General features: G+C 43.7%; 3 protein-coding genes across 6 annotated transcripts in view; 1 reads left to right on the forward strand and 2 right to left on the reverse strand.

Moving 5' to 3' along the window:
* The window catches only part of LOC135920595 (mucin-3B-like), a 213,580-nt gene extending 198,386 nt beyond the window's left edge, over positions 1–15,194 (reverse strand). Inside the window, exons 1-2 of one of the 2 annotated variants that reach the window (XM_070536202.1) lie at positions 14,387–15,194; positions 9,876–10,259 (exon numbers count right to left, since the gene is read on the reverse strand). In XM_070536202.1, the coding sequence (XP_070392303.1) occupies positions 9,876–10,203 (328 nt within the window). In that variant the 5' untranslated portion in view covers positions 10,204–10,259; positions 14,387–15,194. The other variant, XM_070536201.1, reaches the window with a different exon arrangement.
* The window catches only part of LOC135920594 (acetylcholinesterase-like), a 230,232-nt gene that overhangs the window by 119,505 nt on the left and 92,944 nt on the right, over positions 1–17,783 (forward strand). The gene's annotated exons all lie outside the window — the stretch shown is intronic.
* LOC135920597 (uncharacterized) overlaps positions 16,465–17,783 on the reverse strand; it is a 214,307-nt gene continuing 212,988 nt past the window's right edge. For 2 of the 3 annotated variants that reach the window (XM_070536206.1, XM_070536204.1), the window contains exon 12: positions 16,465–16,596. The gene's annotated coding sequence lies outside the window, so the exon portion shown is untranslated. The remainder of the gene's footprint in view (positions 16,597–17,783) is intronic. The other variant, XM_070536205.1, reaches the window with a different exon arrangement.

Here is a 17,783-nt window from a genome sequence, read left to right on the forward strand (position 1 = left end):
TCGCCCTACGTCGCTCCCATCGCCTTGGTCACCTGGTCTCGGCAGCCCAATCAAGTCTGACTACCGTCTACAAAAGGACTGCTCTCGCTGAGTCCCGTCGCAGTCGGCGGCAAGGCTGTACCATGTACTGATCTGTTATTTTGCTGTCGACAGGCTGTCCGGTTGCGCACGCACCCAAAGCTACCGATCCGGTAACACGCATCGACGCGTGCTGGCTGCCTGGATCACCGATTTTTGCATCAAGATACCAAAGGACCTGCATCGGCTTCATTCCCTGTCGCCCTACGTCGCTCCCATCGCCTTGGTCACCTGGTCTCGGCAGCCCAATCAAGTCTGACTACCGTCTACAAAAGGACTGCTCTCGCTGAGTCCCGTCGCAGTCGGCGGCAAGGCTGTACCATGTACTGATCTGTTATTTTGCTGTCGACAGGTGAGTTGAAACGACCACCTGCCCGCGTTCTTTTTCTGTTTTGCTCTCTGCCGCCGACTGCACCACAATGCCTGATTGTACCGCTTGTGCTGAGCCATTGCCGCGAGACGATAAGTTTCTGACGTGCTCTGTTTGTAATGAAGCTTTCCACCTGGGTAAAAACTGCTCGGCGGTCGCTGAATCAACTTTTTCGAAAATGTCGGCAGCAAAACGTGGGTCTTGGGTATGCCCGGCATGCAAGACACAAACCGTCAAGCACCCTTCAATAGGTAATAAATCGGATGATGGAGTACTTGAACAGCAACTTTTGACTGTAAACGATAAACTGGACCGGCTGACGACTACTGTTGAAATGTTGGCTAGTCGAGTGGAAGAACTACTGACCTTCAAAGCTATCGGAGAAAAAACTGCAGAAACTGTTCTGCAGATACAGGGGTCGCTCGATTCCCTTGCTGTTAAATATGAATCGGTGTCATCGACAGTAACTGCGAACCAGATAGCAGTAGGCGAGCTTGGCACGCAAGTAGATACACTCTCCTCTAAGATTGCTGCCCAGGCTGAATTGCTTGAGAAGGTTGGCTCTGAACTTAGCGAATTAGAGCAATACAGCCGACGCTGCAATTTCGAGATTCATGGCCTGCAATATAACCCCAACGAGGATTTGCCTTCCTTCTTGTCAGGACTGGCGGCGAAGCTAAGCATTTCTGAATTCAAACTTGCCGATGTTTCTGCTGTGCACCGACTTCCCGCGCGCAGCAATACCATTCCTGTAGTCCTTGTGCAAATGCACACTGTTTCGGCCAAACAGCAATGGCTCGCTGCACGAGGAATCCTACGTGACCTTGCTCAAGACAGTACCTTTCCACGGCTTTACTTCAACGATAATCTTTCGCGTGCCCAGCGGGAACTGTATCGGCTGGCAAGGCAGAAAGGCAAAGAATCAAAATTTAAATTTGTTTGGACCAAAAACGGCAGGATACTGGCTAAGAGGGATGAAGATGCACCTATTCTGCATATCAATAAGGCATCTGATCTCGATAGTATTGCATGAGCATGAACAAAGTTGCCTTCAAGACATGTACTAATCTAAACGAGGTTCTTAGTTTCTTCCCAAATCCTAATGGTTGCGCCTTCCGTGCTGTTCACGTCAACATTCGTAGTATTAGAAAACATTGGGACCATTTTCAGGCCTTAATTACTCCTTTCAACTCCTATTTCGATGCGATCGTGCTTACTGAGATTAACATACCGGCCGCCTGCATCAATCAGTATCAGATTATTGGATACCAAGTTTTTTCATACACTAGGCCAATTAAAAGGGGAGGAGGCGTGGCAGTTTTCATCCGGGACACATGGGCAACAACTGAGCTGACTTTTTCGTTTTCCCAAGCTGAAATTGTGGCAGTGCGTCTTTGCGCACCTTCCTTGTCACTACTTCTGCTTGCGGTTTATCGCCCACCGTGTTGCAACGGTCGTATATTCCTGGATGAACTTGATACTGCCCTGGCCTCGATGTCGTCAATGGACCATGTTTGCCTAATTGGGGATGTCAACATAGATACGTTACGCCCTTCAGCAGCGACAGTTGGCAATTATTTGGACGTCATTTCCAAATGGGGCTTGCAAAACACGATCTGTGAACCTACACGCGAAGAATTCCTTGCTGGTCATCTAGTTACATCTTGCATAGACCACATAAATATACGTGCACATAACTTAAGTGTCAAATCTGCCGTTATTACAACGAAACTTGCTGATCATTACATGGTCTGCTGCTCTCTAACAGATGACGCTACCAACTTGGTCGCTCCAAACGAAGTCAAACAAATATCATTTGTTGACCCCTTGGCTTTCGAAAAATTTGTAATGAATCACGACTGGCATAACTTTTTGATGACTGTTCCTCCAAGCGACGCCTATGACAACTTTGTAACACTATTCACCGATTTCCGGCTTGCAGCTACACGGGTCTGTAAAATCAAACAACGTAAATTGGACCAAAAATGGATGTCTACAGAAATACTCACGGCAATACAAGCAAAAGACTTATTATGGGTTCAAACAAAGAGAAGTCCTAATTGTACTGCTTTGCGGCTTCGGTACAAAGAGCTTCGAAATAAGGTCAATGCTATGATACGTCTAGCAAAACGCAATAACTTACGAGCAAAATTCACGGACGCTCGTTGTGACAGCAGGAAAACATGGTCCCTAATTAACAATCTTAGAGGTGGTGATGTAAACGCTAATCGCCATGTTGATCTGATGTCTCATTTTTCTTCAAATGGTACTGCCACCACCGCTAATGATTTTAACTCATTTTTTTCAAAAGTGTCTGGTGTAGCGAGACCTCATCCAGATACTTGCACATTGCAAACTAGTATTTCAGAATCCGCCCTTCTTCCCATGTTTTCGGAACATGACCTCAAATCAATCCTTTTCAGTCTAAAACCAAATAAATCTCCCGGAATTGATGGTATCTCAATATTAGAGCTGCGCAGAACTTTCGAAGCAATAAAAGATGTGCTACTACTCATTTTAAACAATATTATTACCACTGGTATCATTCCCGATAATCTGAAGAATGCGCTGGTCATTCCTCTTTTTAAAAGTGGCGCACGCAACAATATTGAAAACTACCGGCCTATTTCTATCCTTCCATGCATTGGGCAGATATTGGAAAAACATCTGCTCAAGACAATGAGCAGCTTTTTAAGCAATCATGGCGTGTTATCTCCTAGCCAGTATGGTTTTGTGCCGAATCGGGGTACGCAGTTGCTGCTTGAAGATTTTTCCGATACACTAAACTCTGCGTTTGAACACAATCAGATTGCTCGTGCACTGTTTCTAGACGTCCGCAAAGCGTTTGACAGCGTCTGCCATAGTATACTGCTAACCAAACTTTCTTTGCTAGGCTTTCGGGGTGCGTTTTTGCGGCTTCTGAAAAACTTCTTATCTCATAGGCAACAACTTGTGTCTATTGGAAAATTTCGTAGCAGCCTGACTGAAATTAAAGCTGGCGTCCCCCAGGGTTCAATTTTAAGTCCGTTATTATTTAACTTATATTTTAATGATTTATTTAATGTTGTGAACGTCAAATTATATCAGTATGCTGATGACACTGTCCTTGTTTCACACGCTCGAAGTTACACTGACGCCATCTCTTCTTTACAAATGGCAACAACAAGAGTGATGGACTGGTTTCAGAATAATGTAGTCTATATAAATGCGTCCAAAACTCAACTTATCTGTTTCCACAACCCTGTCAAGCAAGTTACCCTATCCTCCCCGTTATATTTGCACACATCACATTGCAATCCCTGTTCGTGTGCCCCTGTGCAATACGCTTGTTCAATTAAACACCTTGGGGTCTTTTTTGACAGTGATTTATCCTGGAACTCTCATTTCGCATATATTTGTCAAAAACTTCGCGCAGTGTCTTGTGTTTTGTATAACATAAAATTTTACATGCCATTGTCTGTCCGAAAGCTTGTAGTACATGCCTTATGCTACAGTGTAATCCGGTATGGGATATCTACATATGGTCATGGCGCTCAACATTTGGTAAGCCGGGTCAACTCCGTCCTTCGTGGCATTCTGAAGCATGTTGCTTATGATGTCTCCCCCAAATCTGATGTGTTCAAAACTTTGTCTTTACCTGATTTCAATTCTTTGCTGCTTGAAACTGTTATCTTAAAACATTTTTGGTTAAGTCAGTATAAAATTCCTTATGTGCCTGTCCGTTCCCTGAGACCTAAGAATCCTTACATTACACCCCGCTGCAAGACGAGATATGGTCGAAGACTTCGTAACTATTATGTCCCAGCAATGTTTAATCTACTTCCTCAAAGCATACAAGATGTGAAAACAAAATATGGTCTTAGAAAGGCTCTTAGACACATGAATGCGTGATTGGAAGCCTGTCATGTGAGTGTGTATGTGTTTTTTTTTCACTGTTGTTTAATAACGAGTCACTGATGGCTCTGTCGCTGTCTGCCAGGCACTGCCGTTCAAGCCCACTGTGGCTTTGGCAGGCCCGATTCTTGCACTGTATGTTTCTGAAGTCATCAATAAAGTATTATTATTATTATTATTATTATTATATATATATATATATAGCGGCACGTTGCAGCTCAGCCTCCTCCTTAAGAGGAAGCTTTAGCTCGGGTGCTCCTATTTAAGTACATCTAGAAGGGGAATTCGTTTTTCCCTGCAACCACTTCACCAAATTTGACGAGGTTTGTTGCATATAAAAGAAAAAGTTTAATTCTAGTGACTACTGAATTCGAATTTTTCATTTAGGCGGTCAATTATTTATTAAACATTGGCCAAAATTGACAATTTTCAGAAAAACGAAACTATCAAGTTTAAAACTCCGTGACTCAACAATGAAAAATGATATCACAATTCTGTGAATTGCATCTAATAGTACATCTACAGCGGACAAAATAGATATGCTCCACATGAATCTCAAAAAAAAAATTAGTATTGTGGAAGTACGGCTTTTGCAGAACCCTTTTACACAACGTAACCAATTCACGTAAGATACAAATTGACACAGCAAACTTGTCCGCTTTGACTGTTATAATAAATGCCGTTTACAGAACCACAATATCTGTTCTTCATGCATAGCTATTAGTTTGCAAACGTCGTGCTTCTATTTTTTCAAACTTCCGAATTTTTCAAAATATTTTAAACAAAATTCAGGCCCTAAATCGAAGTTCTGTTTCCAACAGACACTAGGATCTAACTTTCTCTCTCAAATGCAACCAATTTCATTAAAAGCGACTAGCAGGAATATCTCAGAAAAGCGTTTCTGTGTTTTACAAGTATTTGAATAGGCCGCATCGGATTGGGCCCGAGCTAAAGCTTCCTCTTAAACAATTTATCGAGGGATCAAATACATGAATAATAACTGCATTGTCATTGCAAAAGATGCTGCAAACGAATTCTTGAAAGCTACGCACTGTCAATACAAGTAAAATATGTATTTTTTCATAAAATATTATACTCGTATGTGCCAAAAATTGTGCCCAACATAACTGACGTCAATGCTTCCATGTTTTTTGTCTATTTATTAAGTAAAGGAAATATCACACGAACATTATAACTATATCAGTTCGAAACCAGGAAAGCAGTGCATGCCGCTGATATGAAAAATTAAAAGGCAATGAACTGAACAAGTTGAGGACAAATATGTTAATGAAACTTTGTCATTCAAGAACCGTGCTTACATTCTTGTATATATGCAATGCAACTTATATATGCAATATGCAACTTCGCGACACCGAGCTGTTCAACTTTTGAAGTGTCCATTACGCGACGCAACCATATTCAACCCAGTGTATGGGAGCATTAAAGAACATTTATGTTCACACCTGCGTGTCACTTTTGTAAATGAGACATGCCGTTCTCCTACGCACGTGCCTCGCAGATAATGAACCGAACCATTATTGCGCGGTTAGTGCAGGCTCACTTTAATTTGACTCGCCCTCGTACATTAGAAATGCAAAGATACAATGGGATATACAAATGCGAAAATACGGCTTGATAAAGGACAAAAAAGTGTCACTGGAAACAAAGTTCACTGCATGTATACAGAAAACCTCACAACAAGATATTTAAGTATACGTATAAGTCTCCAATGAGTCTATGTACATAAGAAGAAGTAACTGTATATAATGCGTCAAACAAGGCAAATAAACATGTTGCTCAATCATAGATTCACAGAATCCTAGATTCCGCCCCCATTCCATCCACTCCCCCCGATGTATTGCGGGCGACGGAAGGCGGCGCGCTTGCTCCCCGCTTTTCTCCTTTGCGCACACAAGACAGCCACCATCGTCGGCTCACCCATTCCACCTCCCCTCCTACGATTTCACTCGCACATACAGCATGCAGCGCGTGGTCACGATGTTATCACCCTTGGACTTTATACGAAACATGCGGGTGACGGCGACGGCCGGAATGCGCCTGGAGTGTCCATATAATTGCTATCGCAATAATATAATAAGCGTATCCGGCAACTGAAGCGTCCCGTCGCCCATTACTTTCCCCAAAAGAAGTATCAAAATCGAACTTTCATCATGCGACAATTCGCTGCGCCGCAACAACGTATTTTTTTTCTGTGAGGCGGAGGCACCGAAGTGAAAGAAAAAAAACGCATAGGAAAGTATGTTGGCCAAAATCGAATGCCTACTTCGGGCACCCAATGGGGCTACGGAAGGAATACCGAAGAAAACATGAGAAGCTTCGTCCACTGAGAACCATACGCATACTGCTCAGTATCCTACAGCGGTGAAACAAGGCTTTCCGGAAAGGTTCCGCTCAAGGAATGCGGTGCAATCCTTCGAGTCCCCACAGTGATGGCGGCGAGCGACCATTCTTTTTTTTTCTCGTCTGCTAGCCAGAAAGCGTCCAAAACTCTGTCAGGTGAAAATCCACTCTGCCAGAGCAAACCGAACGCGCACCGAAGTGCGTCGCACGGTGGTCGGGGCCATACGAGAAAAACGTATGCGCTCTGGCTGGCTCTGGCAGCCCGCGGGTAAGGTAGCGAGAACAAAAAAAAAAAATTGGAGAGGCTCAATGTGTCCTCGCGAATAAAAGTCAAAGTAGAAAAAAAATAAATAAGAACGTAGTTACTTTGGCTGGCTTTAGTGTCTTGACATGGTTGTTCTAGCGTAGGTTAAAAAAATGTTGATATTTATTTATGTGACATGACGGCACAAATGAACCACCCCAACGCTTCGTATCATTGGACCTCGCTGCCTGCTTTGTCAACTCGTCTGCTAGTGTGTTGAAAAAATTGGCTTGTCTCGTTGTATGTTCCGCTGTAAGATTTTAGAAAAGTCAATAGACCTTTGGCGTCAAATGTTTATAACAACATTAAACCCACAAAGTTCCCCCAATTGAAAATCTGAAGCACAACTTTGGAAATGTCAATGCACCTTTCACATCAAGAGCTTATGAGATTTATACCCATAAAGTTTCGCAATTCATATCCATGCGCTCCATAGATTCCGTGGCCTCAGTGAGATGCCGTGGCGAGCCCGCTCACCATCAAAGCACCCTTGAAACTTTGTGCTCGGATGGGACTGCTTGGCGTTATGTGACTCCCGGTGTATGGGCGTTGCCACGAAATCCAGCCCGAGTTTGCAATCTTCGCGGTTAAATGTCTTTTCGAGCGTCGAAAAGACATTCTAGACAAAATTCGTGGTGATTTCCGGCGCCGGGGGTCGCTTTGGTCGGCGGTGCATGGAGAGCACGAAAAAATTTCGGGGGGGGCTGAAGCCCCATAAACCCCCCCCCCCCTCTGGCTACGCCCCTGATGGGCACTGAGGTTGTATTTCTATATTTCTGCCTTAAATTCTTGCTTGCTTAGAGCCCACGGACCATACGCAAAATTTGGATTGCCTGCGGCTTTGGCACTAGATTTGGATGGAAGCGCGGTTGAGTGCACGCCATATAATCTAACATTGCGCAGAACGGGCGCTGGCAGCGTCTCAGCCAATGGGATCAGAAACTTCGCCGCGAATCACGAGACGGCATGAGAATGGGAAAAAGGGTCACCGGCAAAAAAAACAAAAAAAAAGCTTCGGCAGGCTTTTTCGACCGTGCAAGACCATTCTGCCACAATATTTCCTGCTCTGTATTTTGCCAAACTTTCTGTATAGCGACTTCACTTTGTAATGAATCATATAGCAAAACGCAATTTTATAATAACGGAGCAATCTTTCTTCAGAAACATGCAAACACAGAGTGACTACCACAAAATTATAAACAGATGCAAGCACATTAACTGCAATGGCCTCTGCACCATGAGTCACATCAGCATAATATCGACTTTTCTCGCCACAGCCATAACGGCGGGAATACCTGATAATTTCCGAAAGTCAAGTTTTGAGTACTTTTTCAATGCCACTTGCTGGTAATTGATCGGTTGAGCAAAGAATTGAATTGAAACATTTCCGCTCATTCTAGACCTGGGTATAGCGATGCAGTCTCTATTTTCGATCGCAAATAATAATCTATGGGCTGTGTGAGAAATTATCCGCGAAATATGACGATTGCTGGAAACAACGGCGGCTGTCTCCTCTAGCGGCTGCTTGTAGCGCTAGTTATTGATGACCAGCTTATGTAGACGGAGAAGCTTTGAGGAAAAAAAGATTATAGGAACGCATACAAAAATGCTGCCACTAATGACAAGTAAAGTACACCTGAATGAATCAGGCATGCTAGGTGGCTATTTGTACCCACCCAGTTTCAAAGGGGATGCCTATAAATCTTCATCATCAGCAGAAGCAACTTTGTGGGCCCGATGGTCTCCCTTCTTTTTTATTTTGTCACTTTTTTTTATTTACTGCGAAGGGGAACAAGAGTCTGCTCGTGCAATGGCATTGGTGTCTAATTTGCATTTTCTGGTATATTCTTCCCTAAAAGTCCTTCAAATTGGTTTTGCATGTATGTTCGAGGGCAATAACTCTAGTTCTTCTGTGCCGTTGTCTCCACTCAGCGCACACAGGTGTTTCTCTATTTTGTGTTTACATTCGGTCGACACTGATCAGAAGCATTACATAGGGTAATGAGTAGAATATAGCTGACATAATTCAACGCTAAGAAAGTACAAAGTATGGCTTCGAGGAACCATTGGTGAACACCTCCCGCAGAACGAAAGGGGTGCGAAAGATAGATTGAAGCGTCTGAGCGTAAGAAGGTGCTTGCGTGAACAGGACTACACGTGTTACGGGCCAATACGGTGGCAACGGAGGAGAGGGAAGGAACATTTAGCCTATCATGAATACAGTGAGTTAACAAACTTGTTCATAGCCAAGAGTCAAACGTAAGAAAAGACGGCGGATTCAGCTATAATTACTCTTTTTATAGAAACATACGCTCTGTTCGCTGATATCTATGGCAAAAGATTTCGCGCTTGCCTTTGCTCTGTTCGTCAAATTTCGCATAAAGATCGCATTTCACAGTACGGAGGATTCAATGTAATACATGAGAATTTTACTTGCCTGACTTTTAAGAAAAAAAAAGCGAAGTTGCTTCGTTTATGGAGAACCTAGCTGCTGTCAATGCAGCGCTAGGATAAACTTGCGTCGCCACCTGTCGGCAGCTGCTAAAAGTAAGCGTGCCGTGCTGCTTTCTCATCTTTTTCTGTAATACTGGTCTCACATTCATTATACGGTCTAACTGCATTGGATATATAGAGAGCTCTAAAAGATTCGAGATACGAAACAGCTTCGTAAAATATAGAACCGAGCTATTGAAGCACTCTGATATCGCAGGCGAAATCTATGCCGTGGCTGTTACACAGTGCTCCAACGAATACTGCGCGACCAGAACAATTTCTCTATTACTGGTCTTCTCAATGTTTTTAAATAACGGGATTCTGGAAACCATCCACTTTATAGCGCTACTTATAGCGGCCTTTCACTATACATACCGGCAGGGTAGCTGGTGGTAGTTCGCGGGCGGGTAGTTGTCATCGTGGTTGTGGTCGTTGTTGCACTGGTCGTGGTCGTCGTGGTCATTTTGATCGTCGTGGTGGTCGTCCTCGTCGTGGTCGTCGTCGTGGGGGTCATGGTGGCCATCGTCATCGTGGTCCTCGTCGTGGTCGTCGTCGTGGGGGTCGTGGTGGCCGTCGTCATCGTGGTCTTCGTCGTGGTAGTTGTTGACGTGGGAGTCCTGGTCGTTGTACTTGACGTAGATGGCATTGTGGGCGCGGGTGTTGCTGGAGGCACGATGGGTAGTCGAGAGATCCTTGTAGACATCCCTGTTACAACTCGAGTCGATGGAGCAGTTCTCACCGGTGGTGGCGCGGGGATCACTGCAGAAAATGCAGAAACACGCGAGATCACTGAAATAAACTGAAGGGTGTAATGTTCATAAATTACACAATATGTTATGAGCGTCGCCGTAGTGATGACTCTAGGGCAACTTTCGGTACCTGATCTTCTTGAACCTACACCTAATGCGTGGTAATGTGCACCGAGAGCACCCGAATGCAGCGGCCATGCTCATCAGCACAACGCCATAACTCTACGCGGTAGTTCATTACACGAATTACATACTCTACGTAGACGAAACGCTGAAAGACAATTTTACAAGGCTGAAACAATTCTAATTTCATTCTTGTTCTTAATGAACCTGTGTAATAACCTTTCAAAATTAAGTATATTACATGCACGCTACCCGAGAATGAACTTGTATCCACAAAATAAACGTGATATGCAGGCGTTGGTTAAGGCTCCCATAGCACAAAGCCTCAAATGTGTCAGGAAGAAGAGGTAGTCTTGCAAGATTCATGTGATATCATAACGGGCCAGTTGATTCACATGATGTTGATCTCTGAATAGAGGAAAAACAAGCTTACACGACGTTCGTCGACTACAAGAAAATGTACCGGTGACTTTTCTTTAATACTTGTTAAGAGATACGCCAGTAATCTGATTTGTAAGTGCTGGTGAGGTGTTTAACTACTTACTAGCTTGCTGAACTTTTTCCAGGGCTTATATAGAGTGGTGTACGTTGCGATGACCTAACTATCACTGTAGTAATTACTGTCGTTTTCACTAAGCAGCATTAGTTATTTTGTAGGTAAATGAATTTCCCGAATGAAAAACTATTACAATATAAGCTTTCAAGTATTGATTATAGGCGAAACATTCAAAGCCGTTGTTTTACCGCAGGCTGATAAAAAGCTAACTCATTCGTTTAAATAGATATAGATACTCAGCGTGTAGTTTTATCGAACTCCCAAAAAATTAAGAGCTGTATATATCCAAAAACGCCGTGTCACTTGCAGCTTTCATACAGTGACCTTAACAACAATGACGTTAAATGAGGTTGCTGCCTTCTAACATACTCTTAACGAATGAATGTTGATGAATGCAGCATGGCGTAATGAATAGGTGGTATGCGTTGGTGATCAATATTACAAATACTTGTTGTCCAAGAACTTTATCAAGGTATCTTCCCTGTTGGTGTGATGCCGCACTATAAGGGGGCGCTATAGAAACAAGCTATGTATTTTCTGAGGCCATTCACAAATGACAGAAAGAGCAGAGGTGGTGAGGTCACTTGACGGCGATGCATCCGAGGCATCTGTTGGCATTGTCCGCTGTCTCTGGAACGAGCGTTTTCATTTGTACGACCTTATCTATTTCCACTACATACTCTATAGACTGAGGCTCGACATATTTGGGCATATCAGGCCACGTAGTAGCGGTCAGAGGCGCCAGATCGATCAAAGGTTAGTCCTTACCCTCACTCGTTCTGCACTAAAAAGCTGTGCCTTTTACTAATATTACCTCTATATATAGGTCTGCTGGAATAAAGGATGTCAATCTTCTGGCTGTCGTTGCAATGCTTACTTTCCTATCTGTCTGAGGCTTTGTAGATTGTGATGTGTTCCGATAAATAAAAAAATTGAGCAACAACAAGAGCAAGAAGCCTGTCCGCATATATTTGCACACTGCTGTCCAGTGTTAAAGGCAACACATTAAAGCACGACTCGAACTCTGCTTGACAGAGAACGAGTTGCAGCGCCAAAACGCACAGGGACAGAAGAACGAGGGAGACAAGTCCACATTGCAGCTCTAGTTCTTACTCTGTTTGCTCTCTATTTGCCAATGCTGGCTGCAATTTTCTCAATGCGCGGCACAGACGTGCAGGAAGGTGCCAGGGATATTAGCCACAATCATCGGCAGCAAAGCCGGGTGATTCTGTAGCACGCCGCGATTGCAACGCGATACTCGGAGCGCACTGCCAGGGACATTTTTTGCCTCAGCGGCGAACGCTGTGGATGCCGACTGAAACCGCGGTCTTTTGCGATGCATTGTGACTGCTTTGCGCTCCTTAGCGATCATCCACCGCTCACCGATGCTGCAAGAAGCGCTGCCTGCCGCGTTGTCCAAGTCTCACGTTTCAATAGCTGAAGTCTGTGCACTAACATGACACTCGCACGCAATCTGCTCGTCATTCATACATTCGATTTAACAGTGGACGCAAGTATACGCCCGTCCTAATTGAACCTGCATGAGCACCGACTTTTCTGTGCTGCGGCGTCTTACGGTGGAGATAATTATCCGGACGGTCGATATTAGGTGCATGCTCACAACGCGTCGTCTGCTACACTCACGCACAGCTTTTCCAGCAGTGAAGAGAAAGCTACAAGGACGCAGGTTGTTTACGGCCACAAGTAGTTTAGCAGCGTTTGAAATCTCCTTTGTATTACTGCAACAGGAAGCTGTCCTCGCCATGACTCGCACGTGCTCTAGTTTCGCACTTGTCCAAACGCTGGAGATAAGCGCCCTGAGAAACTAGCGGAATGTAACACGCCATAATGTATGTTTGCTGATTTAGCTGTCGTAAAACAAGAGGCATATGCTTGTTTTGTTCGTGCCTAAGCTTACATGAAAGACAATGCGGAACATTATTCAGGAGCAGGCTCTGACTCCGTTGCTTCCGCTTTATTGCCAGAGGAAGACATGCTGTTGCGCAAGATGGCGCTTACCTAACCACATATTCTAGCGCGAAAGAAGGATCGCAAGATGAGACACAGGGACAAGAAGCTCTTCGGAAAAAATGCCGATATTCGCACGGTAATAGACTGCCAGCAAATGCGCTGAGTACGGCGCTGATAACCGGGTTCTACAAACGAATTGCGCGTTATAATCAGGAAGGAGAAAACCAGGTCCACGTTTTCCGTCATCTCATGTTCAGGCCTGCGTGGTTGTTACAAGTGGGCTTGCTTGCTGCGAGCTTATTCTGCGTTCGTTGGGAAGGCAGCTGCCTAAAACTCACCACGCTTACTTACGTGAACGCGTTCCCGATTTGGGCGTAACATCTACCATCCAGGAGTTGTAGCTGTCGTAGAGCGTTGTCGTACAAATGAAGCCCGCGCTCGCATGGGTTTGATTTAAATGTCTGCAGAGCATTTATTAAAATAAAAAAACAATTATATTCTTGCAGATCTCTTTTCGTGTTGCCAACTGAGGTACGAGTAGTGGGAAGGGTGAAATTGAATATTGTGGATAGCTAGTTCTGTGGGCTTTGAATGACACCGTCAGCCATTTGATATCAAAACGAAAATTAATTTGAACAGAATAATCAGTGACTATCAAGCTCCCTCTTCCATTTCCTTTCTTTGGAAATTTCTCCAAAAGGCGTGGACAATACTTTCAGTTGATGGTATAAATATTTGGTATTACATATGAAACCTTTTCATTCTTAGAGACAAGGATGATAATTTGGCGCCAAACCGCAGATAAATACTTACGGCGTGTACTCCTCTGTGCTATAATTGTATGGCCACATCAAATGATTAATGAAATTAGTCAAAAACATTTCGCAACAATGCAGCAAAATGCAAATGTTACGGACCATTATTGGAAACAAGCGTTTTGAAAACCACAATCACTGACGATAAGAAATTGAGTTGCGAGGAACATCACAATGAATGCAGCATCATATGGTACTTGCGTTCCGGACACAGCGCATGTAGACGTCGTCCAGATGCGACTGTGTCAGCCTTGACGCAGTGTGCCACGCCGTCCGCCTCGTCTGGTCGACGAGTTGAGGGCGTGACACAAATTCAACAACCCGTTTGTGATATCGTACCGGATTGCATTGCGGCGACACCGTTATACACGTAGTGCATCGCCAGTACTTTGTAGAACACGTGCTCTACGGGAAAAACTCTGCCTGAAAATGCATGCACCTACTTCCATGTGAATAAAGACAACGTATTTTAGAACGTACGCATTCCGTCAAACAAGTCCTGGTATCATTAACGATATGGCATACTGCTGTCTTCCGCGAATTACAAAAACAAGTTCAAAAACAAAAGAACAAAACGGTTGTTCCACAGCCAGTCTGACCGTCATGAGGTGACAAATGTCGATACAGTACCTGTGACTTCTTTGTGAGCCAGTTTGTCGTTGCAATACTCACCGCTGGACGTGGCGTGGAGGCGTATCTGGTTTATACGCCTCTATCCACACCGCTCCCGACGCTTCATGTGAGATCGATCATATTGCGATCAACGATCCTAGTTGGGCTGCCTGTTCGAAGGTTTGACATGCAGTCAATCACCTTCCTGGTTCCTGCGGTGCAATGGTCTTTGCATGTTAGTCTGCGTGTCTTCCCGTGACGTCGCGTGGGCGTGCACGTGGTTGATGCACTGTCTGTCATTTCCGACGATAATTTGCTGCTTCCGTGTCATTCCGTGACAACAAAAACAATCTTTTGCCAGCTTTGCTTCATAGTTATAGACATGCAACGTGGCGTTGTGATGGACTAGAAAATTTACAATTCTTAGTTCTCAATAGTACTACGTTCTACGCGTATTTCTAGGCGTATGCATATAAGAACACATTGCACCACTTGCCTGTCTCTGTAGTGTCATATGCAAAAAAGCAGCCTGTTATTCATCACAGAGGGCATCATTTCTTTGGTGCACCTTGTAGACAGCGATGCATTTCGTACAAGAGTTTCAAAAAAGGGCGCCTAAACCATCTTAGCAAAAAGATGTGAATCTTTATTCACAGTTTAAGATTAGTATTTCAGCTGCTTTAAATAATAACTAACATTCTTTTGACTTTTTTCCTGTTGCAAGGCGGGATGGAAATGACAATGCTTGCACGGCCTGGATGGGCGCTCGGAGCTTATGGAATATTTCACTGATCATGACCTGAATTTTATCTTAGAGACAATAATTTTTTTCTACGTGACATACCGGTATTGCTCACATTGGGACCACGAAAAAGTCACCGATGAAAATGAGCAAGTCCATCATATGTAAAGGTTTGTCTCGTTTGAGAACAAGTGTGTCCTTGCAATTATTCTGCCAATGTCCACTATCAATCGCTTGGCTGCGTGTATATTTAATTTTTTATAGAATGAATACTTGACCTTTTACGAGAAATGGAGCTATTCGCCCTATAGAAAATCTTTTATTTTCAGTGGGATTGCTCCTTTATCCCGTTATTCCTATTATTCCTCATAGCCACGCAGCCATGAAGATCAAATCTATGATTGACTCAACCATTACTACGTACAGTAGAAGAAATAATATATGCAGACACAAATGGTCGCAAACCGGACGTAACATTCGACAAGCGACGCACATTCACTTGTGCGTCGGTGACTCAGTCGCTGCTTTCAAATCGACAATTCCCGTCTGTCACGTAGAAGTACATACTTAACGCCCTGATAAAATTGAGATGACAGTAATAAACACCTTCATTACAAGTGAGGGGGCTGGCTGTGCTCTATTATGTTATGTGCACATGGGAGTGTTCTAATTTAGTTCTAGGAACACATTACAGAAGCGAATGCTTAATAGTGACAAATAAATCGGGATGTCTTGGGCAAATTTATGTATTTGCATGCTATGTTTGAAATTTAATTACTGTGGACCAATCAAACACTACCGACAGGCGAACAAGCACCGCTAGCACGCTAAACACTGCCGACGGCAGTGGAAAGCGACTGATCATTCGTCACTCCTCTTTACGCATATGTTGGCCTTATGTCGACTCTGGTGTTTTAGGTTCACATATATTCAGCCTTTACCTTTATCTTTATCCCTTTATCTTTATCTAGAAGCAGCCCTTTATCTTTTTTTCTAGAAGCAGATTACTTCTGGAATAGTGTGCAAAATTACCAAGGTGCGCTGTCCTCAGCGCCCGATAGTGCGTCATCGTCGGGGGGCAAGATGGTCACCGGGCAGACTGCAATATTATGCTACGTTTAGTGTGAACTAAACCGTCCGCACTTGCACAAGTGTCTCAGCCTAACTTTCAATAAAAGTCAACCAAAAGTGTTTCGTATTACGATGTCTCCTGCAGATATTTTGTGGGCATAAGATCCTTGTTGATTCTTCGCGTTTTTATTTGTCTAAAGTAGGCTAAGCTACGCTGCGGAAATAACGTTACTTTCTAAAGAAAAACTCTAGGTGTCAAATAGCATATAGTACTTACATGGGGGCACAGGAGCCTAAAAATCTAGAATAAGATCCATGCGTATTTTCTTTTTTTCTTTTACGTAAAACCTGTGGAATGCTTTCACGCGACGGATGCACGGAGCTCCACAACAACATATCGAGGAAACGCCACAAAATCAGGCTGTTTACAGGCAGTGTCGAAGCCTGCGGCAATAACCTGCAAGTTAAAAGAGACTTTATTTCTGTGATTGCTAGTAAGTGCGAAACGGTGCATATTGTTACTCTTTTCTCACGTGACACATCGCGCTGAGCTTTTACCAGTCGCATTACTGTAAACGTCTGAGCAGCCAGCTTATTTGCAGGACCTAGAGTGGGTCAATTTTGGCTAAACATCTGAATGCACCACAAAACATTTCGGTGGCCACGAACTTCACTGGCATGTGAAAGCAGGCTTTCCAAATCGGCGAGGAATACATCAAAAAAATTATTATATATCATTAATCAAGCATATGTATTTAGTTATATGACCTGCATCACTTTCAATCCAATTGTATAAGCAAGCGCCAAAAGCAAACACAGCGAACGTGGCCTTTATCCCTGCTGTTCGCTTCGTGTCCCGTGTTTCGTAACAAAGCCTGAGTGTCCTCGAAACTCCAAGCTTCTGGCAACATGTTTCGTGATCATTCAGGGCAATTGAAGTATTTTATCATAGCAGGGTTACTTTCAGCGTGTTCATTCTCATTATGCACACAGCGTCTGGTCTGCTTGGCGACAGTATTGACTAGAAAAAAATAAACTGCAGAATAATGGCCGCCGCACTGCCAAGACCTTTGAATGAAAGCAAACAGACATCGTCTGTTGTAGCGCCATGACGGTTTTTTCTAATGCGCTGGCTATGTCTCATGTGTGTGTGCATGAATATGAATATATGCATGAATATATGCATTGCGCATGGCAAGAAAAGAATGTCACAATAAACGCCAAGAGTTGACAAACCGCGTATAAATATAGCGAAATTCATTTTCGCCGGGAAATTATAGATAATCAGCGTGTGTTTTCAGCATTGCACACAAAGCAGACTTTGAGAGCACTTAGAACGCTTTAGCAAATGTGATAGAAATTTGATCTATCTCCATTTTGTCGGAGTTAAATATTTTGACGCTCCTTCCTGACTGATCTACAAGATTATTTCTTGGTGCTTAAGTATAGGAACGATCTGTTGTCGCGGTTGGTTCTGGTTTGGGAAATTATCGCGCTGGCACATATTTATGGTTGTGTCCAATAAGGGCGCCTCAAAGTCCTTCCGTCCAACAACCCCATGTGCACGATAACTCCCGTCTACAATATACACATCACAACATTCCAGATACTATGGCAATCGTGGATATTGGAGCTATGGGGCAC

Source organism: Dermacentor albipictus, chromosome 3, assembly GCF_038994185.2.
Source record: "Dermacentor albipictus isolate Rhodes 1998 colony chromosome 3, USDA_Dalb.pri_finalv2, whole genome shotgun sequence".
In the NCBI taxonomy this organism is placed as follows: Eukaryota; Metazoa; Arthropoda; class Arachnida; order Ixodida; family Ixodidae; genus Dermacentor; species Dermacentor albipictus.